The 27,525-nt window shown below is 39.8% G+C and overlaps 1 protein-coding gene across 1 annotated transcript in view; it reads right to left on the reverse strand.

Annotated features, from left to right (window-relative positions):
- Positions 1-26,363, reverse strand: part of Wif1 (Wnt inhibitory factor 1) — a 65,141-nt gene extending 38,778 nt beyond the window's left edge. Inside the window, exons 1-2 of the mRNA XM_090353622.1 lie at positions 26,210-26,363; positions 25,457-25,596 (exon numbers count right to left, since the gene is read on the reverse strand). Of these exons, the coding sequence (XP_090209748.1) occupies positions 25,457-25,596; positions 26,210-26,363 (294 nt within the window). The remainder of the gene's footprint in view (positions 1-25,456; positions 25,597-26,209) is intronic.
- Positions 26,364-27,525: the final 1,162 nt, after the last annotated feature.

A 27,525-nucleotide genomic window follows, 5' to 3' on the forward strand; every position in this document is an offset into this window, starting at 1 on the left:
GCAATGAGAATAAGGATAATATTAAAGTAAACAGAAGATGCATTTTCCCCCAGGCTAACTAGAAAAAAATTCTGAACTATTCAGCTAAAGCCCTAGGAAGAAAGCCTCATAGGATCATTGCAGGGCTGTTGTGAGGGAGAGGAAAGCTTGCTCAGTGTGATGACACATGGTGGCGCTATACATATGTGGTAGAGTACTTCAAAGTTCTTGTGTCCCTCTTTAAGGATTTTTAAGAGCCAAAGGGGAGGCACTGTATAGTATTTGTGGACCTCAGTCTTTCTTTGTTATCCACATACAGCTTGCCCAAATATTAGGACAAACCCCAACCCTTTTTTATTACTTTTTTTTAAAAAAAAACTTGTTTATTAAATTGCATATTGGGTTTCTCCTAAACTCCTCAGTACTTTAATTCCCTTGCTCTGGATTAGTCCCTATTAGTGAGCTTCCCTCTCTTATGGCCCAGTGCATGACAGTACTTTATAGTGAAAATAAGTGATTCTGAGACAAATGTGAGCAGTCACCATAGTTAGTCAAGCTGGTTCATTAAAAAAAAAAATCACATTAAAGCTGAATCAACTGTCATTTCATTAGTGATGACTGTTGGTCTGTGTGATGAGAGAAAGTTCACGCACGTGGATAGGTTGATCTGGCTCCCGGATGGTCTGGTATGTTGTTAACTCATACAGACTGATTCTGGCCTCAATTCAAACTTTTAAGCCTTTGTTCTCAAGGCTCAGAGGATAGCTTTGAAGTTCAGGATAAAGCTCTTCTAACACACCATTACCAAAGAATAACCTTTTGATTATGATCTCATGAAAGTATAATCCATAACTTACATAAGTTAAAACCGTGGCAAACACTGACGGCCCTGTAATTGGACCTTTATGAATTCCATATGTTACAATCTCGGTGTTGGTGAGCAGTCCTGAATAATACACATCTCTCTTCCCCAAGCACAGACAGTCAACTTTCATAAAAGGCTATGAAACTTTTCACAGCTACTGTCAGCCTAGAACTGTTTAGGCCCCTAAGCTTGGGGGCAGAGCCCTTATGAGAAGGATTCTTGGAAAGCTTAAAAGGATAAATAAATATTTCCCCCACATCTAGTAGATACTCACTTGTGCAAAGTAATTCAGCCAGAGCTAGTAACTTTTTATTTAATTGCATGGTTTGTGTGCTTTAAAAAACTACACCAGAGGATAAAAGACCTTTTTTCCCCAATAAATCATTCCAGTTAGAAAAGGCATGCTCTCAAGTAAAGTTCTCAAATGACTAGGACATGCCTCTGAAGCCATTATGTCATGATTTACAATACCTAAGATTTATGTTTACTCTCTCTCAAACCGCCCCCACCATTGCACTAAATTACATTATATTGGTAAGTTAAAATGCAAGTGTTTGGCATAGCTTAATTGTCTTTATTTTGGGGGAGAGAGTAGTCATCATGCAAGAAAAGATTTGGGAGTGAAAGTATCTAATCCAGGATGCTCTGTAGCAGAAGAAAGAAAGAAAGAAAGAGAGAGAGAGAGAGAGAGAGAGAGAGAGAGAGAGAGAGAGAGAGAGAGAGAGAGAGAAAACAGAGGTTTTGGATTTACACAAGGGGACAAAGAAAAAGCTTAAATTGAAGGAACAATTAAGGAAATAAAAGATGCCCAAGGAAAAAACATCAGTCTCATTGTTTTGGATAAACCTCAGATCCTTTTAAAGAGGTAAACCATATAAGGCCAACAGCAATAAATAAAATCGGACATATCATAGTATATCAAAGCAGTTAGTTTTTGCATTTGTCCCTTTCTCTTGCCATAGAGATCTGTAACTCCTCCCTCTACCCCACCTTCAGAGTCATCTTGGTCTGTCTTGTCACCTGATATGATGGATCTTTCTTTTGAAACATATTTGAAACTTGCAAAAACTAATTTGTGTACACTTCTAGACCTCTTAGCTCAAAATAGCCTGGTTAATATGACTTTTGTGTTCTACGTGTTGATATATTAGTGGCTTTCAAGTACAAATTCCTGTTACTGCTTTAGTGCCTCATTGTTCCCATCTTCATAAAAAAAATCTGATATCTGGCCCTATATTTCCTCTATAAGGATATAATTTCTAAGGACAGATACTGCAACTGTTTATCATTCTACTTCCAGTGGTCCAGTTTATTTTATAAAACTCACTATCAGTACACATATACTAAAGGATGATCAAAGACCAATAATCCCCAGGGGAAGTAGAATCAGGATCTTAAAAATTTTCAATTTGACTGCTTTTGAAGACTGTACCAATGAGCTCATTAGGGTTGTCAGTTGTGACAGAGAATGACAAGCCATATACGAAGAAAAGTAATAGATCAATAAAAAACCTGATGTATACAAATCAGCAAGGATGAGGTGAACTGAATCATGATTTGATGAATGGATGAAAACAAAAAGGCTCAGAGCTGAGTGTATCTTATTTACTTTTATTTTGAACAAAAAAAGATGACTAGAAATTACACATTGGTCAGCTGTTGTTGTGGCTTTTTGTCTATTATTATCCAGAAGAAAAACTTAAACATCAATTTACAGTCACAAAACACAAAAAATATCAGACTAAATTGGTGTCCTTTCTCAAAATAGAGGCTAGGAAGGAGAAAGGAGAGTCTCTCTTTATTTCAAAATCAATCTAGATTCCTTGACACATGGCATGTCTACTGACCAAATAGACAGCTGGGCATCTACCACTCTATGGCAGAGATAAACAATGTATTTATGAGCTATGGACTAAGACAGCCAGGGTATGTACTGGGTGGTATTTTGTTTAGGAAAGTATTGGAACACCAATCTACTACATATTAGAGACTGATACACATAAAATATTCATAAAAGCTGAAGCATTTCTTAATGTACTGCTCTGAAAGATAGAAATAGTCTAATGTTCTTAATTAAAATATGGCCACATGAAAACTAGCAGGTAATTTTATTTTTTCATTATCTTTACATAGTTATACAAGGAATTTTAATTCAGCCTGTCAGTTTATGAGTGCAATGCATCTTGATCAATGTCATTTCTCACACATTTCTCCCTATACCAGCCATCACCTCAACTGTCCTCGTTTAGAAGGTGATTTCCAGAGATGGGAAACCTAGTGGCAGAAACATACTGGAGGGGGGAAAACATGCCAATTCATGCTAATTAAATAGAAGGAAGAGAATAGTAAACTACTTTTAGAAGTGGTGGATTCTGAGAGAGAGGTGTGGGGAAGAAGAGCGAGGGAGACAGACAGACAGAATTTGTCTCCAAGAAAAAGTCAAAGTTTGGAAACAAATTAAGAGAACACAACAAAACCTAGGAGTCAGTACATGCTATGCTGATGGACTATTCTTCCTTCCCAGGCAATGGATAAAAGACAAAGTTAATCTATAAGCACATGTTTGAGAAACATGTCAACCAGAGTCAAACAACTTTCTTAAAGGCACTGAAAAATGATGCTAGTTTTAAAGCCATATAGTACTTATTAAAAAGTAGTTCAAGGCCGGGAGTTTGGCCTAGTAGTAGAGTGCTTGCCTAGCATGCACGAAGACCCGAGTTCAATTCCTCGGTACCAAATATGTAGCAAAAAGCCAGAAGTGGTGCTGTGGCTCAAGTGGTAGAGCCCTAGTCTTGAGAAAATCCAGGGACAGTGCTCAAGCCCTGAGCCCAAGCCCAGGACTGTCAAAAAAAAAAAGTAGTTTAATTGTGTCTTTTAACGCTCTTATCTGCAGATCCTATGTATCCTGTTGTACTTCCCATCACAGAAGTTCTCAGAGGGCTTCATAAACACACCAGGCTTCACTAAGCCTCTCTAAGGTAAAATGGCACATCAGACATGTTAAAGTCATTCTAGATTATGTGAGGAATCTAGTGGGAATTAGGCTGTATTTCCAAAGAGCACCCAGTCAAGACTGACCCAACACATCTTCTATGCTACCACCCACCATTAGGTACTTTCCATATATCTTGGACATTGTGCTGGAAAAATGCATCACGGCCAGATGAACTGTTGCCTACACAACTATTACGAACAAATGTTCGTGTGTGTGTGTGTGTGTGTGTGTGATAACACACTAACAGATCATTGGTCTTATCTAGTCTATCTACAGTAATTGTATTTCATGGAACTGGAGAGTTACAATGTGAAGATGTGGTATCTTCTCTCAGTCTAGAGTTTAAGATTGAAATGAAACAGAAAGCCCTGATCTGGCTTTCAAAAGACATTCTCTTTTGCTGGCTCTGTTACTAGCACTTTCTGGGATTTTCAGAACTCCATCACCATGTTCAATATTTGGTTTCTCCAACTGAAAAATATGGATGTTGAACTAGTCTTTACGAGTCTTTCTCTTCTGAGAATTCATAATTCTAAGGCAGCACTTATAAATTTCTTTCAAGGTTTAACATAGAATTCTGAGCCTTTTGGAAAATGCTGCACACATATTTTTGCAGAAAAAATGATTAAGCTCAATAGTTCTTAAAGTCCTAGCATGTTAGTTCAGTGCTCTAAAGTAACCTAAGACCTAATAAGAAATCTCAGACACATGTAGCAAACCTGGAAATTTGTTTTACAATATCCATGGAGGCATACTTTGCCTTTATCAATTCAGAAATTTTCCAAATAGATAGACACATTTTAATTTTTTTGCCAGTCCTGGGGCTTAAACTCAGGGCCTGAGCACTATCCTTGGGCTTTCTCAAGGCTAGAGCTCTACCACTTGAGCCACAGCATAGATTTTCTATGTATGCAGTAGTGAGGAATCGAACCTGGGTCTACGACTAGGCCAAACTCTTGGCCCAAAGATATGTTTTGATAACCAATAGTTGAGATGACTTCGAGTAATCCATTGGGGTGGCTGAGAAGGATTTCCCTTCATGGGATAGGCCCATTTCCCTTCTGTTTGTTACATGTTCACCCTGGGAGATTTTGCTTAAAGAAGCCATGTGATACTTCTGACTTTGAAGTGGTTACAAAAGATTATCAGCAGCAAAGAGATCAGCAGTTTAAAAACAATAATTCATGTCCACCTACCATAAACCCTCCCCAAAGGCAGACTAATCTCCCTAATCATTTGATTCCATACAGAGTAATTCAAAAAAGTTGACAGACACCTCAAAGGCTAAAATGTGTTTATTCAGAAATCACGATTCCTAATTCAAGTGATATCAGTTCTTTGGCTATTCACATATATTCTCTAAAGATTCTCCTATATTTATTCTTTTTTTCTCTTGAGTATACAGTTCTTGGAGCTCTGATGGGTCACTTCTTTTTATTTTTAAGGTGTGTATGTGGTGGGGTGGAGGGACTACTTGGGAACTGAGCCCAGGGCCTAAACATATCAGGCTATACACACCAGTCCTATTTTTTCCTCACCAGTTTTCCTCCTTTGACAAGCTATAGTAAATATGCCACTGCTGCTCTTTCAAAGGGCTACATTGTAGCACTGAAGACAAGACAGTCTGAATTCTGAGGATGGTCTATTTTCTGGTGCCACACTGTTTCTCTCTGTGACTAGTGAGGAAATAATACCCTAGAATGGCAGCAGAACACACAAACACACACACACACACTCATACACATGCACACACGTACTCATGCATGCACACACGTACTCATGCATGCACACACATACTCATGCATGCACACGAGGACACACACATGTAGAAGGCCAATATACAAAAATTCCAATTAGTATTGTTTCAAAGTATTTATAGACCAGTGTATTTAGGTAAATATGAAATATCAGAAGAGTCAGATTAAGTGTTCACTCATATCCATTAAAATCAGTACAGAATGTGCTGTACTGCCATGCTCAAAAGAAATGAGCTGTTTTGTTTTTAGAACACAATGAATTCTTTAGAAGCCTTCTATTGGTAGAAGTAGAATATAATTTGTAGAAAAATATAATATATAATGTGGTACTTGTCAGATGAGTCCTGGGCCACAATCAGTAATCATCTCTATGCCACGCCTCTTACCTTGAGGCACCTTCACAGACTCCTAGAAAAAGAATCACCCATCAGATACTGGTCTTCTTTCTTTTTCACTTCTCAATAGAATTCCCACTGACTTAAGCTTGGCATAACTAAACAAAAATGTAGGCACAAATCCTACATCAGTACCACTTGGAAAACTGTGTGTTCGTGCATCTAAGCATGTGTGTGTGTGTGTGTGTGTGTGTGTGTGCATGCATACCTGTGTGTACACCAGTACTGAGGCTTGAACTCAGGGTCTCATGCTCTTGTTTGGCTTTTTTCCCCAAGGATCTGCCACTTGAGCCACCCCACAACTTCTGATGCTTTGGTGGTGAATTGGAGATAGAAGTCTCACAAACTTTTCTGACCACACTGACTTTTGGGGCCAGGATCCTCACATCTCAGTCTCCTGGACATCTAGAATTGTCAATGTGAGATCTCAGTGGCTGGTTTTATTCAGAGTATTTTTAAGGCCACAAAGGCATACTAAAATGGTCATTCTGCTAGAAATATGGGGTAGCCATTATATGTCATTCAGTAATAACATGGCAAAAGCTTGTACAATCTTCTGGCTTTTTAAAAAAAATCAGAGCTTGAACTCAAGCTCTTATGCTTGCTTGACTTGTTTGATTGGCACTCTGTCACACATTTTGCTGGGGTTTTTTTTTTTTGAGATGGAATCTCTCAGATTTTTCTGCCTGCACTGGCTTCAAACCACAGTCTTCCACAGCTCAGTCTTGTAGCTAAAATGGGATTATAGATATGAACCACCAACATCTGGCATGATCTGGCATTTTGAGTCAGAAATTCCATGTCTGGAACTCTGTTCTAAGGAAGTAATCCTAATATGGAAACATTTTTATATATCAAATTGCTCTTCACAGTGTTACAATTGTGAAAAGTTAGACATAATCTAAGAGAATGTTTAAATACACAGAATTTTATGTATTAAAAATTAAGCATACAGTATATGTACTAACATGAAAAATCTTCGACTGCTTTTAAGAAAACAACAAAAGGAAAAAAATCTGTTACTTTACTAGAAGAATATCAAGTGGAAAAACATCAATGTATTAACATTTGCCTATTAGGTGAGCTGACCATATATAACTTCTCTTTTCCCAATCTTTCTCCTTTCCTATATTTTTCCAAAAGGTTTTAGAGAGTATACTAGTTTACAGTGGAAAACAAGTAATGGAAAAAATAAAACTGTCAGGATTCATAAAAAAAGAATCATTTATGAACAGGAAATGAAGAATGGTACACTAATAAAGGCCAGTTCGTGTTCCTGAGTGACTAATGGGTTTCGCAAGTTATAGTTACTACAAAGACAGCTAGTAACACAAAAACCTTTATTTTTACCAGGGAGACAAATCACAGATTCATTTCTCAGTTCTCTACAAACAGCCAAATCAGGACTAAGCATGAATATCTAGAAAGGCCTGCCATTTGAGAACAGTCTTAAAGGGAAAGGATATATTAATAGTAGAGCTCTCTTGCCTTTTTATCTTAGAGTTCAACTCTGTCAAGCTTATTGGGTAGGTTGCATGGACTGGAACCAATGTAATAAAAAAATTAGTAAAGTATAGTAGGTTTTATTATGATTATTCAGGCAAACAGTATTTTGAAATGTTAATGGTACTTAAAAGCTGCTTTATTATTCTTGAAAAGGAATCATATTGTCAGAACTGCTTTTTCTACTCTGATCTGAATTCAAACACAAAACAAAACAAAGGCGGAAATGATGAGCAATAATCAGTCATTAAAAAAAATCCCACATTTTACAGATGAGAAATAAAGTAAAATACTTGTCTGAGGTCCCAGATAGCGGGTGTGGGAGCCAGGCGGGAAGCCAGACCTCTCGAGGCCAGCTCAGTGTGACACTGAGTTCAGAGAGTGGGATGCCATTCACTTCTGCTGGAATCTGGGCATCTTGCCAGCACACTCCCAGCTTGGGATCTGGCAGACCATCTTTCTTGGCCTCATGACTCCCACCTAGCACTAACAGCTCATTAATACAGAGAGAAGAAAAGACCCCACTTTTTCAGTGTCTACTGTGTGTCAAGTACTTTGTACATATTATGCAACTGCATTTTGCCTCCACTGTAAATGGTAAATTAATGCTTTCCTTGAAGTACTTGAAGAACCTGAAGCCCCAAGAGTTTAAGTATCTAAAGATTTAGCCTGTGCTGCTGTGTTTGGATGGTATACTGGTCAGAGAAATTGTGCAACAGGGTGGGAAAAGAAACAGAGAAACACAGACCAACAGACACCCACACCCACAAAGAGATGATAAGCAATTGGCTTACATGCTTTTGGAAACTGACAAATCCTAAGATCTATAGTTGTCAAGCTGGAGTCCCAGAGGAGCCCATAGTATAGTTGGGATGCCGAGTGGATTGGTGATTCAGGAAGGAATGGTGTTTCAGTGTGAAGATAGCAAGGCAACAAAAATTTCTTTTTACTCACGGGAGGGCCAATCTCTTTTTTCTATTCAGGCCATCAACTGGTTAGATGAGGCTCAGTCACATGAGGATGCTTTGTTCAGTCTGTTAACCTAAATGTTAATATCATCCAAAAACATCTTCACAGGTATGTACCCACCACTGAATTTGACCAAATGTCTCGGCACCCTATGGCTCAGCCAAACTGACAAAATTAACCACCAAACCAGTGTGCTTAGGGCATGAACTAGAGGGAAGCTAAGCTGGGCCCTGTGGGGATAGCTTTACAGAGGCACTCATCCTCTAGCATGCTGATTACCCTCATTGTCCTGCCTTAGTTCTGACCCTCGATCCCATCCGAAAGGGTAGATTCCATCACCTCTCTTAACTTGCATTGTTTAATATTGGCCATACAACTTTCCACAGTTAAATATCATTCAAGAAAGCCATGTAATTATTTTTCTTTGGGCCAAGGACTACTCATGCAAATAATCAATTCACCCTACATTTAGCCATTTAAAGTTACCCCAAAGCAAGGTTGCATTCAAAAGTACATACAGTATGGATGGCTGAATGAACTTCACTGAATCATATTAATAAAAGTATGTTTTAATCATATCTGTAATACTAGCAACTCAGGTGACTGAGATCTGAGAATGGCAGGAAATGAGCCAGCCCAGGCAGGAAAGTCCTTGAGATTCTTATCTCCAGTTAACCACCAGAAAATCACAAGTGGTGCTGTGGGTTAAAGTGGTAAAGAACTAGCTTTAAGCAAAAGGGCTCAGAGACAGCACCATCTCTGAGTTCAAGCAAGATGGCCAACAAATAAAAGGTAGGTACAACTACAGATTAATGAATTAGAGGCAGTACTAACATACTAATTGCCTACTATATCCTCCTTTTATCCATACACCTCATCCCGCTGTACCCTGCCCTAGGTCAAATCTCAAAGAGATTTTGAGGCCTATTTCTAACAACAACCTCCATCTAATAGACAGTTTCTGATTTCCCTGATGCAATACTCTCCCTCTTCCTGCCTCTGCATGTGCCTCCAACTTGTCTTTGTTCTGTCACATAGCTATTCATAGTCTTGTCTACATTCCACAATGTTTTCAACTACATTTAGAAAACCAACTAAAGGATACTGAATTAAGTCAGTAGGACTTCACCAGCATTTCTAAGAATAAAATAGAAGAATAGAATCAAATGGAATTACAGAAAGACTAGGATAAAAGACAGAACAGAATAAAGTAGAATGACAGGATTGTATAAATAATTGAATAGGTGAAGGTGTTCCATATAGTAAGACAGGTAGTATTTGGCTCATGAAATGTTTCTATCCATGGTGTGGTGGTGGTGGTGGTGGTGGTATGTGTGTGTGTATTAGGCTGTGACAGAAAAAAAATGAACCTCTGGTAAAGGAGTTATTGTTTGATGAATATAGCAGTTTAGTTTTCCTTAATAGGAAGTAGGAAATCTCTTGTACAACAATGTGAATACAGTCAAAACTATCAAGCTGTCTCCTTAAAATGGCTAAATGGTAAGTTTTTAAATTATTTTCTTTACATAATTAAATATAATTTGATAATAATATATTTGTTATTGTGATCATGATCCAAATACTTGGAGAAATACTGTCCTAGTGGACTGAAGTTATTTAGAGCTTAAGAATTAATGTGATGCCATCTAGGACTCTCCTACCAGAGGATCACAATAGTGCAGATTCTAGATACATAAGATCATATAGGATGAGACTAAATGAAAGGATCCCTAGGATCCTTTATCTTGAGTGATTGTTGTTCTTAATGTACTATGTTATTTCTCTTCTCCTTTGTTGCCCTTTGGTTAATCTCATATTGTTATTGTATCTGACTTTGTTACCTGGTATATTGTATATACATTTATTTGTTTATTTGAAATAGGAAAGGGAAGGGGGGAAAACAAGATGACTGGGAGGGGTTGGGAGGGAAATGGAGACAAAATCATGAGAAGGTATCACTGTGTAAGAAGTAATGCACCTTCTCTCTGGCGAATGTAATTGTAACCCCTCTATACATTACCTCAATAATAAAAACAATAAAATAAGAAAAAAAGTATGTTTTAAGCTAATATTTGTAGTATAAATGTATGTGCTCCTGTTAACAAAACAATAAACTATCCCTTACTTCAGTTCATGGGAGCTATGCCAATTACCTACCCTTCTTGAGTTCATGATGCTGAGATATCCTAGAATAAGTAATAACAACTCTCAAATCAACCTTGCAGGTATCCAATAAACCAAGTGTGTTGAATGCTTGAACTCTGGGAAAGATCCAACCTGAAACTAAGTAGGTTTTTGTTAGTTCTATCTGGCATCTGAACTAGACCTTGGTTCAGATAATTTACTATCTCTGCAAATTAAACTTCCTTAGAAAAACCAATTTGGAGATAGGTATAGTGGGGCTTATGCCTCTAATCCTACAGGTTTGAGATGCTGAAATCAGGTGCTGTAAGAGGCCAGCCTGGCAAAAAGTTTACCAGATTCCCTTTTTAACCAGTAGCTGGCTTTAGTGGCTTGTACCTGCCACAAGCTAGGTTCGAGGCTGAGGAAGCATGAAGATGACCTGGACACAGTGGTCTACACCTGCTATTCCAGATATGGCAGAAAATGTAACAACAGGAGGATCATATTTTCCCCAGATACAAAGCAAAACTATCTCAAAATTTCCAGTGCAACAATGAAAGGATTGGAGGCATGGTTCAGCAGTAAAGAAACTACCTCGTTCGTATAAGGCCCTGAGTTCAAAATCTCAGTTCCTCCAGTAATAATAGCAACAATAATAATAATATAAAAAGAATACCAGTAGGCTCCATGTGTGAGACTTCTATAATTTCAGTAAGTATTTGGGGGTCAAATTTGAAGAAATGTAAAATTGTTAAAGAAATTAAGATGTTTGGCATTAAAGATGATTGAAAGGGGATCATATGGTCTAGTTTCCACAAAGACTCTGTTCTCTGGCTTCGGAGAACAAAGAGAAGGCTGGGGGCCAAGAATCTCAAATGTGACCAGTAGGAGCCTCAGTTGGGCTTTGGGGTTCAGCTGTGTCACTGGTTGTCCGTGGCACTCACAGGATGAGCAGCTTGCCTATGCAGTTGCTTGGCAGATAAGGGGAGCAAATGTCAGCCTTTGTACTAACAGATTGGAAGGCCTAACCCTATAGTTGGGGCCTGATGTCTATGGGATCATGTCCTGAACCTCAAGTCGCAATGTTGTCCTAAGGCCTGTGGCTTACAGCCCAACTTGACCCCATCAGTGCTGACATGGTGACAGCTTACAGAGCACTTGTCGACTGCACAGACCTGAGCGATATCCCCTCAATAGGAGAACTGTGGCAGCACATGGCAATCCAACTATCTCCATCCAGGATGGCTCTGTGGAGCCCTTCTAAGAACTCAGAATTAGCTGATGTTGGCTAGGGAACGAAAAGGAATAAACGACACAGAGGCTTTATATGAGCTGCAGAACAGTCAGCAAGCCTGAGGCCTTAAATGTAAGTAGGATAGTGCTCACATAAAACTAGACAAATGGAGTCTGGTAATACTCAGCTTACACTGGGAAGACAGATTGTGCTTCCTTATAAAGAGCTATCTATGATTAACACAATAAGAATACTTCTAAAACCCTGCTGTCATTAGTCCCCTGCAACTAGATAGGATCAATCAGAGGCTGAGACCACAATGCATAGACACGTGGGTGAAAAAGTAAACTCAGGGAACTGGATAAACTCGGCTTTTCTGCATCCTCTAATTATAGAGTGAAAGAAAGCAAAAAATAAATATATCAGATGTACATGGAAAGGTAACCCTAAACTTGATTACTATCTGAACTGGAGCAGTTGTTTAAAAGTGAGAAATATATAATCAGTATGTAACGAAATCATTCATATTTTACTGGCCTTGAGTTCTTGAGTATATCATGAGTTTGGATGCTATCAGGACTCTGAAGTTGAAGAAGTTTATCTTCCAGCCCACTAAGTATGTTAATGGGCCATTGAAATGAGTACCATAAAGATTACAATTGCCATCTGGGTCTGTTAGACACATGGCATTGGAAACTTCATAAATGGTTAGGTGGAAAATCTCCCAAAGAAGTAACTTTTACATTGCCACCTGCTGGCTATTGCTGTAACTGACAGCATAAAATACTCCAATCCTAATCAAGTTCTAGTTAGAAACAAGAATATTAATGGAACTCTTAAGTGTGGGGAATCACATAGCCTCACTCAGTACTCAAGAGTACCAGATCATTCTAAAAGTCTATAGGGAATGCATCTGGTATTATCTTAAGTGTGAGTTATCCCACATGGACTTTGACTTTGGCTGCAGATTCCCTCTGGCATATCCATGACTGATAGTGAAATCATCCTGGAAACAAGGTATGATAGCAAGCCTTGCAATGTAATTTTATTCAGCTTGATCTTCTCCTACAGATTTGCTTTTGCCTAGATGAGTTGATTTAGTCACCTTCAATAAATTAGTGAGCGATATTTATCATATCCACCTCCAAATTTTGATGGCAAATGTAAAGTAAAATTCACTCAATAGTTCAAGTATGTACAAGTTATGAAATCAAATAGAGCTTTTTTTTTTTTTGGTCAGTCTTGGGGCTTGAACTCTGGGCCTGGGTGCTGTCCCTGACCTCTTCAGCTTAAGGCTGTCGCTCTACCACTTAAGCCATAGAATCACTTCCAGTTTTCTGGTGGTTAATTGGAGATAAGAGTCTCACAGACTTCATGCCTAGGCTGGCTTTGAACCACAATCCTCAGCTCTCAGCCTCCTGCATAGCTACGATTATAGGCATATGCTACCAGTGCCTGGCTTAGAGCAACACTTCTAAGTGTACTTATTGAATTTTTATGGGGTACTAGGGTACACAATGAAGAGCACTAAGAATGCTATACAGATAATTTCCTCCCCCTCTCCCATCTCCTTTTCAGTACTTCTGCAGTACTTTCTCCATATTGAGACTATAAAATGTTCAAAATTGTATTGTTATTTTATGTCATATCTATTTCCACCCTGGGTTATGATTCTCTGAAAACAAGTTTTATATCCAACTTACATTTTTTTTTAGAGTTCAGCATAAGCCTTGCTGTTAGGTAGAAAATTAATAAACACTGAACTGAGCTCAACAGATAGAAAGAGGAAGAGAGAACAAAAGAGTGCTGTAAAGTCACAGTGCAATCATGTTCACTGCAGCACTACGCGTTATAGCCAAAGCATGGAATCAGCCCAGATGACCCTCCATGGATGAATGGATCAAGAAAATATGGTATGTATATATATATATATATATATATTATTCACACACAATGGAATCTTACTCATCCATTAGAAAGAATGATGTCATTCTTGTTTGTAAATAAATAAATAAAAGAAAGATCTGAAAGGGTATCAATGTATGTGAATTAATGCACCTTCTATCTGGCAAATATCATGTAACCCTTTTATTAATTACAATAAAAAATTTAAAAAAAAGAAAGATCTGGGAGGAAAAATATGTCAAATGAAGTAAGTCAGGCTCAGAGAGACCAAGGATGCGTGCTTTCCCTAATATGTAAAAGCTAGAGTTAACTTATAAAATTATAAGTAAATATATTGGGTGGTATGCAAGTATTAACTGAAATAGGGTAGATTCAAGGGAGATCTCACATAATGTGATTCCTCAGAGCAGCAAAGGCAGATTCAACAAAGTAAACTCCAGGAAGCAGGTACTTGACAGGGATGAGGTAGGGACAATAGGAAAGGGTAGAGAAATGAAGAAAGAGAGAATGCAGTCAAGAATTTAATGTATATCCTACAAAATTAAGAACAGTAAGGGAAAGGGTAAACAGGAGGTGTGGGTGACAATGTTGGAAGGGGTGACATCAATCGAGAGGCACTGTATTCATATGCCATTTTGTTAAATGGCAACTTCTTTGTGCAACTTGGCAACTTCTTTGTGCAACTACTTAAAGATAATAATAATAATTATTATTATTATCAATGATTTTCAAAAGAAGTATTATCTCTTCAAGACCAGTATTTCTACTCTTTACTCCATGTCTTGGTTTTGAAGTCAATTTTTGAAAGTATCAGACTTCATCATCTGGTGAAAAATACATCCAGTGTTCTGCATTTGCTCCTGTAATTATTTTCCTCAGTCAAGATATAATAATCCACCTAATTATATCATAGTATTCTTTGATTACCTCATTTCCATAAATACCTCAGTCTAATGTGTCTTGTCAGTTTTGCAGATAGGACTGTCATCTCCTTTTCCCCCTGCCCCCACTCTCTGTCCACTGCTAGCTACTTTCAGGCCTTTCTTGTTTTGGGGGTTTCTCAAGTAGCATTTCAGTTGGCTTCTTGTCCTTAGGCATGACATCATCATCCTCTGTCATCAGTGTACCCATAATACAGTATTATCTACTTTTCAGCAATTCTCCATTGTCTAGGAGCCCCAGTCAGCCCTAATATATAGTTTTCATTTTCCTTAAATTCAATTTTTAGATCCATATTTTCAATTCCTGTCCCATAACATTGAACACCACTGTTCAACTGTTACTTTCCATTGGGACCTCCTGGTGGGCTGTTCAGCATAGCTACCATATCCCAGACTTACCTGCTTTGTTACTCTCTGCCTACTCTACATCTTTCCTGGCTCACTTCACGTGCTACATCCCCAAGGGTCCTGTTTGCTATCTAAACAATTATGACTTTAGCCAAGCAATGGCAACACTCTCTGGCCTTACGTTCTTTCTCACAGCTCTTTCCTGAGAGCATTCATGGGAACCACAGGTAACTCCTAGGAAATTCTGTTCCACTCAAGTAAAAGTTTCTCTTCTGGGTGGGGGCAACTTGGTGCCAGGGAATAAAACCTGAAATGTGGCTGAATTTCAGCTCCCATTTACTCCTTTTGCTAGACTCTTATTATTATTATTATTGACACCACAGTCTTCACCCCAGATGATGGCTTCCCGAAGGAAGTTAGGGCCACACAAATTTGTATTTCCATGGCTTGGGACATAGTAAGCACTGATAAATGTTATTGGGTTTTTTGTTTTTGTTTTCACTTTGATTTTTGCAAGTTCTAGGGCTTGAACTCAAGGCCTGGGCATTGTCTCTGAGCTTCTTTTGCTCAAGGCTAATACTACTATTTGAGCCACAGCATCACTTCCAGCTTTTTCTTCTCATGTGGTACTAAGGAATTGAACCCAGGGCTTCATGCATTCTAGGCAAGCACTCTACCTCTAAGCCACATTCCCAGCCTGGATGTTGGTTTCTGGAAGAAATCTTCCACTCATGCCTCCAGCCTTTGTAACATCAGTTTATTTTTCTGCTTTTGCTAGGGACCAGTATTACATCAATATCCTCCTTCCTCTGCTTCTAGAGTAGCTAGGATTATAGGTATGGGTCAACCAATGACTGTTGATCATGTTTTATACCAACAGTAAGATTTAAGTTCTGACCAAAAAGCAAAGATGATCTTTATCTCTATTCTCTTGTTACTAAAAAGCACATACCCCCTAACTGGTCACTCTGACCCAGACCCAAGACACATGACTTCCCTGTAAGATTTTACTCTGGCAAATGAGTTTCAAAAGATGTCTGACAATCTCCAAGATTCTTTCCTCACCTTCATTCATGAAAACACAAAAAGAAGAAAGTGTACAGCCAACAAACAGTTAACAAGAACAAAAGAGCACAGAAAAATAACCATCCAGATGTCTTTGAGGAAAACAGGGGAAAAGAGTAAGAACTCTGATGTCAGAGTTTTAAACAAAATAGAATTTAATAAAGAAAACATAGAAACAAGCCTATTAAATAAGCATTTTAAATAAATATATATTCAATGTTCAACTTCTCATTCTTTAAATCAAAAGGGCCACTCATCAAGCTTAATTTCTATATTTTCATTGGACTTTGTTGCTATTTCAAAGGTGATATAGGAAACAAAAAGAGATGCCATGTGTTAGTAGTGGCTGTGGTACTGAGGATGGAACTCAGGGACAGGCACTCTACCATTTGAGCTATACCTCCAGCTGTTTTGTGAATGGGGGTTACTTTCAAGGTAAGGTCTTGCTCTAGGCCTGGGCTGCAATCTTCATATTTGTGCTTCCCTGTGTCTCTGGGCATTATAGGTACATGCCACTGTGCTTCCTCTGTAACCGGCACATGCTAACATGCTCAGCCACTGGTTGAAATGAAGTCTGTCCATTTTTTTTTTCAATGTGTGGACTGGCTTTGACCTATGATTTCCTGAGATCTCTCCTTCTTAAGTAGCTAGGATCACAAGCTTGAGGCATCACGCTCAGCTTCTTTTTTTGAATTAGTATAGTTTTATAAAAGTTTCTTTTTATGTTTTATTCAAAAGGTCTACATGCCATCAAGAAAATTACATGATTATTTCTAGCTATGTGCCCTAATCATCAAAAGAGGAAGACGAAGAGGAGGAGCAGGAGGTGCTGGTAGCTCATGCCTGTAATCTTAGCTACTCAGGAGGTTGAGAGCTGAATGGAAGGATTACAGTTCCAAGGCAGCCTGGGCAGAAAAGTCCTTGAGACCCACATCTCCAATTTAAAAAACTGAAGTGGAGCTCTGGTTCCAAGTGGTATAGCCCTAACCTTGAACAAATAAAACTCAGGGACAGCACCCAGGTCCCTAGAATTTAAGCCCAATGACAAAAAAAAAAAAAAAAGAAGCAGAAAAAAGAAAAATCATGACAAATTCTTCCAAGAGCTTAGTAATACAGTATTAAGAACTATGGAGACACCGGTATTTATCCACCACATCCAAAGATGTACCCTGGTTAAACATAAAAATAGTGAATGCTCTCCATTGCACATGACAGAGAAACTTCTTCGGGTTGTTCCTACTTCATACCCTTCTGTTCCAGACCCTTCCTTCATTGTTTAACCTCAACACCCTTCTATGGGTCTGTATTTCTTTCCAAATCAGGTTTAAAGTCCCTGTGATTATTTAAAGAATACCCCCGTTATAAGACCTCCAGACATTTGAACACCGTGAGCTCTCCATGTGGAAAATACTTTCCTCTCTGGCTGATCTGATTCATCCTTTGGGAATTAATTCAAAGACCACTTGCTCTGAGAGCTTAGTGAAGTGTTCCTGGCAGAAAAAGAGTTGCTTCCTTTGTGTTCTCAGCCAACGCTGTACTTTCTAACCTCATGTGAGCTATTAGTATCCTTGTAGTAGGTAGAAAGTTTACCTTTGTACCTCTTTGCTTCATTGTGTTTGTTGATTAAATGCTTGAGTCAGAGAGAAATATTGCATGGAAGAAAAAGCTCTCATCCTCACAGGGTCCAGGGAAATATAATCAAGCTATTCCTAAGTAACTTTAGCAAGTTGGCTAAATCATTACAGCAAAAGAAGTCATGATCTGATGAGCAATAGAAGAAAGGCTATTTACACCAAATTCTTTAATCTCCAAAGCTTTTCCTTGAAAACATTCCTCTTATTTATCAAGGATAGGTAAGTTAAATGGCTTTAATGCAAAGCCAAATACCTTATTGAATATCATTTTTTTCTCTTTCACCACAACCATTTAACATACTTGTGTTTATATTTCAAGTCTGGAATCACCAGAGAGGACAGGGGTGAAGGGTTTGTTTATGTGCTTTTACACCGCCATAGAAGGAAGATATGGCAGAGTTTACATTTATGCCATGTAAATCGCCATAGAACCAGATGTGGCTTACAAGGTACCTTGTAACTCATCTCCTTGAAGCAATAAAGCTGCTTTTTTTTTTCTGGCAAAACTTTGAGAAACGAACTGCTGTTTTCTATCAACAAATACAACAGATGGCTGGCACATGCCTGCTTGGCTCAATGAAATGGGTTCTCTGCAAAATTATTCTTTGATCCCCAGTGGCCTGTCCACAACATCACAATGCAAAAATACCACAGTAGAACACAATCTAAACATTAAAGTTTTAAAGCTGTTTCTTTTGATATGAGTACCTTATATGTATATATATATACACATATATACGCATATATATATAATGCCCACAGTACGTAAACATATTCACATTCCTTCTTTAAAACCATGGAGCAGAGGTCAGAAAACAAGGTATTTCCTTCATTCAGTGACAAAAAACCACACTACAGTACGATGGCAAACCCCAGGAGTGCAAAGATATGAAAACCACTTGAGCTGTAACTACCCAAACAATCATTAACTCCATTATGAAAAAATTGGGACAGAACAATTAAGGGATTTGAATAATAATAAGTATTACCATAACTTTGGGGTTGGAAAGATGTGTTTAAGGGTGTTTGGCAGTTCCTTTGAAGACAGAGAGGATATTCTCAAGTTAGAATTCACCCACAATTGTTTGTATTTGATTTTTTTTTTTTGACAAAGGAGAAATGAAGGTAAGGTGGGGTGGCAAGCAGAGGAAAGTTTTCAATACAGGTCTTCGGAACTCAACTAGTCCAATGGGAAACTTGAGATTTCAAACCTCAGCCAAAATGTAACAGGACCAGGGTTACATCACATCAAACACTACATTGAGAAAACAAGCATTATCATGATGGAATTGGATTCTTCCGCTGATATTACAGAAACACGTCAGTGGAACCATTCAGTTCTTTTTTGTTTTTAATAAAAAAAAATTAGCAAACACAGGAGTCAGCTGTAAGAGGAAAGGCCTGTTTCATATTTCCTTTCTTTCCAAAGGCAGTTTCCTCACGTTCAAGCTAAATTCAGATGGTACTGACCGGAATCATTCACAAAGACACCATTCTCCAGACGATGTTCTCAAGCTTTCTTTGTACGTGACACTTTGCTATGATTGCTATTATTTCAGACAGTTTTTGAGATTCAAGAAGCTTTGTTATTTAATACATAGGGAGATAATAAGGATCATAAATTCACTTATAACTATGTTTTGCACTTTATACACTATATTCTCAGCCTATTTCTTATTTTTAGGGTCATATGCAAAAGCAAAAAAGGAGCAAATTTCTGCACTTCATTCTGAGAGTCCTACGGCATACACATTCCTAGGACAGGAGACACAGTTCTTCTCTTCCTTTCTTGTATGCACAGCAAAATTCTGAACTTAGCTTTTAGGCATCTTGAAATTGAAAGGAATAAAGTGGCACCATTGACTTCTAGTGATTTAAAGAATTTTTTTTTGCCAGTCCTGGGCTTGAGCTCAGGGCCTGAGCACTATCCTTGGACTTTCTCAAGGCTAGAACTCTACCACTTGAGCCTCAGCACTATTTCTGGCTTTTTTTCTATGTATGTGGTACCGAGGAATGGAACCCGGGTCTTCGTGCATGCTAGGCAAGCACTCTACCACTAGGCCAAACTCCTGGCCCTGATTTAAAGAATTCTATACTTTATATCTCAGAAAAAGCTTTTTTCTAAGATCTGGACTTGTTGGTTCAGATAGCTACAGATTGCTTAGAGATCAGTGTGGTAGATTTGAAGTGAGTATTGGTTAATTATCTTCATCAAAGAATTTCTATGCCATACTTGTCAATTTACCCCAACCCTTGTCATCTAGCTCAGAAATCCCAGGCTTTCTCAGGGAGACTGGAAAGGATGATGGAAAGTTAGTACAGCTGTCTCGGCATAAATCCACCTCCACTGCCTAAAAAAAAATGTCAACATTAAAAGTCATGCCTCAGGCCCGGAGTTTAGCCTAGTGATAAAGTGCTTGCCCAGCATGCATGAAGACCCAGGTTCATTTCCTCAGTACCACATACATAGAAAAAAGCCAGAAGTGGTGCTGAGGTTCAAGTGGTAGAGTCCTAGCCTTGAGAAAGCCCCAGGACAGTGCTCAGGCCCTGCTCAAGCCCAGGACTGGCAAAAAAAAAAAAAAAAAAAAGTTACAGTCATAGTATCAGCATGTTTCTGCAAGTGATAGAACACACTATAGTTGTAAGATCAAATTTACATGAGCTTTATGAATAACCATCTATGTATAAGACATAAATAAAATGCTTTGCCCTTACACAAACTAGCTCATATGGAAATCAACAGTAGTATCCTAAAGTTAGAATTCAGACTTGTCTAACAAAACTTCTTGTTAAATTTTTACTTGAAAGCTATTGGTTTTAGGGAGTGTTATTTTCCAAATAAAATGTTTAATTAGTGCCTAATTTGGGAAACAAAAATGGTTGCTAATGGTCCTTGCCTGAGCCAGATTTAAGGAAAAAGAATAAGGCATATCCCACCAATGATTTAAAAATTGTATACAATAATAAAGGGTATTTGCCCTTAATTACCAAAAATATCCTTTTTAGCCTAAGCCTCTATTGCAGAAACTCCTCTCATCTAAAAGCCTTGACAATAAGCATGGCAGAATTCGAGTAATTTACATGGAGATATAACAATGGCAAAGCTGCCCATAATTTTTTTTCAAAAGCAAAGAAATTTCAGGAAGACAGCAAAGTCAAATAGTCTAATTTCAAGTAAGGAAGCCTCCTACAGCAAGGTTTTGAGAACCTTCAAATGAACTAGTGAGCTAGGCACCCACAGCTCACACCAGTTTTGGCTATTTGAGAAGCTGAGATCAGAGAATACAGTTCAAATCGAGCCTGGGCAGGGATGATTGTGAAATTTTCATCTCCAATTAACAACTAAAAGCCAGAAGTGGACCTAAGTGGTAGAGCATCAGCCTTGAGCAAAAAAGCTAAAGGACAGTGCCCTGTCTTTGGTCTTCCTAGATCTGATCATCCAAGAAAACCAATTTTTCTACTACTGTGTCAAATGATATGCGATATAAAATGACAAATATTGAGAGTATGTTTAATAATACAGAACATCATACAATTTTGACTCATGTAACTTGTTATATACATTTAATGTGTATGACAGTGATCTTTCAAGTGACAAATCAATTCACACTCATAGACAGAATGCAACAGATGTAGGTGGAAGGAGTATTTATACATTGGAGGATCAGATGTTGATCAGATAATTTTGCTTATGCCTGCCAGATGATTTTCTAATGGACTGAAACAGAATATACCATATGACAGACTATTCGATTTGTCATGAACATTTCAAAGGGATGTCTTAAAATATCCTTGTGATTATTTGCTATTATTGCTGGAGCTATAAGTTGTGTTGCTATATTCATTTATATAAACTGCATGATGAAGAACTTTCTTGAGCCTCAATCTATTTACTTTCAAGGTTATTTCCTTAGACTATGTCCTACCCAGATCAAATTGGCACAGCAATCTGTGTGATTTCATAATTTTTTGCATACTGAAACCATTTCCAAAAAATTTGCCTAGACAAGTTGCTGTAATCCTACCTACTCAGGAGGGATGAGATCTGACAATCAAGGTTCAAAGCCAGCCTGAGGAGGAAAATCCATAAGACTCTTGTCTCCAATTAACCACCAGAAAAAAAAATGGAAGTGACACTGTAGCTTAAAGTAGTAGAGCACTAGCCTTGAGTTGAAGAGCTCAAGGACAGTGCCCAGGCCCAGATTTCAAGCCCCATGACCAACAACAACAACAACAAAAGATTGCCCAGCTTGAGGCAAGAGAGTAAATCTTATTGTAAATTCTATTTGCACTTGTCTGAAGTAGACCAGAAGGTATATTTCAAATGGCCTCCAGCACAGTTTGGGCTACCGGACTAATAATTTATTGGAAGTAGATAACACCTTAGCTGCTACAACATCTTTAATCCTAAAGTTATTTTAATGTTGTTCATATGCTGCTCAACCACTAAAATATAAAATGCCTTTAATCTGATATGTGCTTTGGTGATGCATTGTTGAAGCACTTGGGTGTTTAATATCATTCAGATGAAATAAGTAGGTAATGGAATAAACTTTTCATTTTCCATGTTAATGTTTTGATGTGGTTTGGCTTTAGGCACAGGTGCTTTTCAAAATACTTAATTGGTATTGAAGTCATTATTTTTCCCATCTTCAAAATTTCCTGGCATTTCAAACCTTACAGTGCTAAAATCCCATAATTTTAGTGAGTAAAGTGAGTCATATTTAAATAAGATTTAAAAACATATTGCTGTTTGTTATCGTATAGATTTTACCCAATTCCCCACTTCTACTTTCTCCTGGAAGAAAAATAGACATCAAATTTCATGTTGTTACCTGGGATTACCTCTCCACGTAGACTGAACATGAAAAGAACAAGGGAACTAGGCTGGGAATGCAGCTTAGTGGTAGAGTGCTTACCTAGCATGCATAAAGCTCTTGGTTCAATTCCTCAGTACCACATACACAGAAAAAGCCAAAAGTAGTGCTGTGGCTTAAGCAGTAAATCACTAGCCTTAAGCAATAGAAGCTCAGGAACAGTGTTTAGGCCCTGAGTTCAAGACCCAGAATTGGCAAAAAAAAGGGGGGGGGGACTTAATGGAGCTGCTAAGCTTGTCCTGTCTAATGAGATGATAATTCATATGGATGAAACACTAAAAGCTTCATTTTTACTCCAGTCCCACTATTTTCTCTAATCCTGTACAGTCCCAATATTTTCGCTAATCCCAGACAAGGCACATTTCTGAGAATGTTTGATATGCCACATCATTTTGTACTCAACAATGTATCAATATCTGTAAACATGCTTGAGGTTATAAAGCAATAAGGAAGATAGAATAGAATGGAAGCCTTTGCTCCAAGTTCCATTCTTTAGGAGGCAAACTCATATGCAAAAGAGACGGAGGGGGGGGGGAGACGTAAAGTAGAGTTACTTCTATTTTCAATCTCTAACAACTACCAAATTCTTTTAGCTGGGAGGGAGGTCCAACCCAAGCTTCCTTCAGATGCTTCTGAAAGGTCATGAGTATTTGGTCAAAACACTTTATTAAAACTACAGTATTATTCATTCATCTAATAAGTGGTCCACCACAAGTAAAGATTCAGATGAAAAGAAAAAGAGATCATAAAATAGCCACCCATTGACTTATTACCAGTTACACAATATTCCAGACTTAATTGTTCATAAAGTACCTGTGGAAAGGACCTCACACAGAAGCCTCAGTGGCTCGTCTGCACAATGGTGTATTTGAATTTATGTACTTTCTGTCAAGAATTTCAGTGGATCCCAAACACCATGTTTTATTCAAAACATCATTTTTTTAAAACCACAGAGCAATGGAAGCATTGAGGGGTCTGGATTTGATCTATTTCAGAGGAGAATGTTAAAGAGAGTGAGTAAGAGAGAGGGAGAACAAATAAAGGGGGGGGTAAGGACAGAGCTAAAATGGTCATGCCTGTGCCATAACAAGCAATTAGTGGGAAACAATGGGGTTTCTCAACTTCAAATAGTTACTTTTTATAAAGTGTTTTCTTGATCACATTCTTGTTGAAAGTAGCCATCTCAGTAGTTAAAAACTAAAGAAAAACCCTGAAAATGTGACATTAATTATAAATTATAATGATTTTCACAGTGGACACATTTTTACCAACTAATGAGCCAAAGAAATTTATTACTTACCATTTGTCTTCTTGGATCTATTCTTCAATTGCACCATGAAAGCTAAACTCACATAAATATTTTGTTCTCTTTTATTTTTTTTTTCAAAATAAGAGGCCACTTATATTATCCTGAAAACATATAGGAGGAGTTTAGAGAGATCATGAAGATGGATGGATGGAAGGAGTGATGTACTGTATTTGTGAATTATATGTTGAATTGAAACTCATTTGTACAACTTCTTGAAAAAAAATATATAAAGGTAACACACAAAATATGCTCATGTGGTAAGGAATGGGAGGAATCCTGTCTAAAAATAGATGGTGGTTGTCATGTTCCATAGAAAAGCGTTGTTTTTGGTTTTGCTTTTTTGTCAGTCATGGGGCTTGAACTCTGAGCCTGGGTGCTGTCCCAGAACTCTTTTATTCAAAGCTACCGCCCTACCCCTTGAGCCACTTCCAGTTTTCTAGTGGTTAGTTGGAGATTAGAGTATCACGGTCTTTAGTGCCCCAGCTGGCTCTGAACTGAGATCGTCAGATCTCAGCCTCCTGAGTAGTTGGGTGGGAAAGCTTTTTTTTTTTTGCCAGTCCTGGGCTTGAGCTCAGAGCCTGAGCACTGTCCTTGGACTTTCTCAAGGCTAGAGCTTTACCACTTGAGCCTCAGCACCACTTCCGGCTTTTTTCTATGTATGTGGTACCGAGGAATTGAACCCGGGTCTTCATGCATGCTAGGCAAGCACTTTAACCACTAGACCAAACTCCCGGCCCAGGAAAGCATTTTAAATGGTAACTTAAAACATCAGCAAGCTACATTATATTATATAGCATTTGAATATGACATAGACATTGAATATAATAGTCTATGACCTATCAGGAATAAATAGCAACCATGTTCCATTGGATAACATTCAACATATGGTGATTATGATATCAAAAATACTTATAGACTTTAAAAATTTGCTATAAAATATAGATAATGTCAATTAGTAGGTACTCTGGGAAAAGAGTTCTAAACACTATGTTAAGTGTTAATATGAAAAAACAGTATTATTGGTATTTAAGATATTTATATTTTCAACAACCTCAAGACACTTAGTCTTATCAAAAAGCAAGTGATCTTAGGCCATTGCTTACCCTTCTCTGTTGAGAATCATTTATGTGATAACTTTTTATCTTTGTAACTGTCCTGGGGCTTGAATTCAGGGTCTATGCCCTGTCCCTTAGCTTCTTCCCTCAAGGCTAGCTCTCTATACTTGAGGCAAATTCCACTATTAGCATTTCAGGTGGTAAACTGGAGATGAGAATCTGGTGGACTTTCCTGCCCAGGCTGCTTTCAAACCAGGATCCTCAGATATCAGCCTCCTGAGTAGCTAGGATTACAGATGTGAGCCACTGGTGCTTGGCTTATGTGACAACTTTACTTCAAAACTGATTCTTGACTGTCTTGATAACCAAGGGATAAGTTACTCTTGAAAACTGTAAATTCATCACACTATACACTATGCACTATTATTTCTATTTGTCATTAAGCAGTAAAGAGAAATCTGAAGGGATACTTTCCCCCACTCTCCTGTGAGCACAGCTTACCTGCCCTGCAGCTTGCCAGGTAAAATTCATGGAGTGGATATTGACAGGAATTGCAGGCATTCTCTGTTGTGCTTTTCTGAAGTCATGTGTAAAGGGTGCCATTTTCCCCTCGGAAACAATCAGGATATCTTCTTCAAACCCTGTTTTAAAATCATAAACAAAACCATCAAGCCAGGCGGACTTGAAATATTCCAAAATAGAAGTTTTCGCGTGGAGCAAGAAGTGAATAAAAAAAAAAACACGGAAAAAGAGGAAGAGGAAGAAGGAGGAGGAAGAAGAGAAGAAAGAAAGGAAGAAGAGAGGAAGGAAGAAAGGGAGAAGGAGAAAGAAGAAGAAGAAAAGAAAAAGAAGGAAGGAGAAGAAGACCACGGAAAGAATTCCTAAGAGATCCCTTCTTTTCTCAGAGCACCTGTCCGGGTCCCTTTCCTCCCAATACGGATAAGAATGATGTTAACAGACACTTGTGCTCAGGAACATACACACATACATACACGCGCGCGCGTGCCCGCGCGCACACACACACACACACACACACACACACACACACACACACACACACACACACACACCAGGAGTTCAGCGGCTTGGAGAAGTTGGGTTTCTTTATCTTTTTCCATGAGTGAGAACTTCACACGTTTCCCGACCCCAAATGAAAAGGGCGGGCTGGCAATCGCCCGGGGACGTTGAACTTGGAAGCCGGGTCCCCCCGGGGGTCGAGCTCGGGGGAGAGGCCGGCGGGGCCGCGGGGCTTACCTATGAGCGCGCGGGCCTGGCGCGCGTCGATCCACAGGTACAGGCTCTCGGGCTCGGGGGCCGGCGCGGCGCCCGCCCGCAGCCGCAGGAGGCCGGGGAGGATGCTGCACAGCAGGACGGCCGCCGCTGCGGGGAAGGCGCCTGTGGGGCCCATGGCCGGGGGTGGGGGTAGGGGTGGGGTGCAGACTCCTGGGGCCTCGCCTCTCCAAGTCCCGTGCCGGGAGCTGGGAGCAGATCGCACTCGGGCGGCGGGACGTGCGAGCCTCTACCTCGGGTGGGTGCGTGCGAGGGAGCCTGGGATTCCGGAGGAGGAGGAGGGAGCGGGAGGAGGGAGGGAAAGGAGGGGGAGGAAGGGGGCGTGCTGCAGACGCGGGCAGCGCCGGTGGAGGGGGCTCAGGGCGGGAATGGCGAGGCCGGGGATTGCCGAGCCTCCTCCGCCCCCCCTTCCCCTCCCGCGGTCGGGGTCCCGTACAGCCCCGGCGGGAAGGGCTGCGGCGAGCGCCGGGCGCACCGGCCGAGCGGAGACCTGCGGGACGCGGCCGCGGGGGCCACCCGGGGGCGCTGTGGGGACGCGCGGGGCGCGGTGGGGCCCGGGAACGCGAGCGCTCTCCGCGCCGCGCCAGGTGGGCTGGTGCGATGGCGGGCACTGCAGGGAGAGAAGCGCCTTCGCGCCGGACCCACGCTCCCTCTCCCGGCTGGGACCCGAGGCCCGAGCGGGTGGGTGTGTGGGAACAGAACATGCTGGGCTCCGTCGGGCGCTAAAGACGATGGTGATGAGGACACCCCTATTTCTCCGTACCCCCCCCCCGCCCGCCTCACACACACACACACACACACACACACACCCGGGGCTAAGGAACGACGCGCCCAGCGCCTCTGGTTCTCGCGCTGCGCCCGCCAGCGTCTCCGCTCTGCCGCGCGCGCGCGCGCCTGGGGACTGAAAATCCACCCGGGACTCCGGGGTGGCCAGGGTCCCGCCAACGCAGGACACAGGGTCTCAGGACTTGACCGCCAACGCCTCTGTCTTCCTGAGAGCCCAGCGGGCCTGGAAGACTTCCCTTGGAAAAGGACCAAGGGTGAACACACGGCACAGCAGAAATCACAAGACTATCATAGTTGGAAATGAACTTCACAACTTGGGGGTGGGGCGGGGGGAGGGAACATGGGAGAAAAATAGGGGAAGGGGGAACCACGTTCCACTAGAAATGTGCTCAGGACCTTACTATGTAACTGTAACCCCTTGGTACATCACGCTGACAAATTAAATTAAATTAAATTAAAAAGAAAAAAAGAGTTCCCTTGGTCCTAGGTAGTAT

Source organism: Megascapheus bottae, chromosome 2 (genome assembly GCF_031878675.1).
Source record: "Megascapheus bottae isolate mThoBot1 chromosome 2, mThoBot2.hap1, whole genome shotgun sequence".
Taxonomy (NCBI): Eukaryota; Metazoa; Chordata; class Mammalia; order Rodentia; family Geomyidae; genus Megascapheus; species Megascapheus bottae.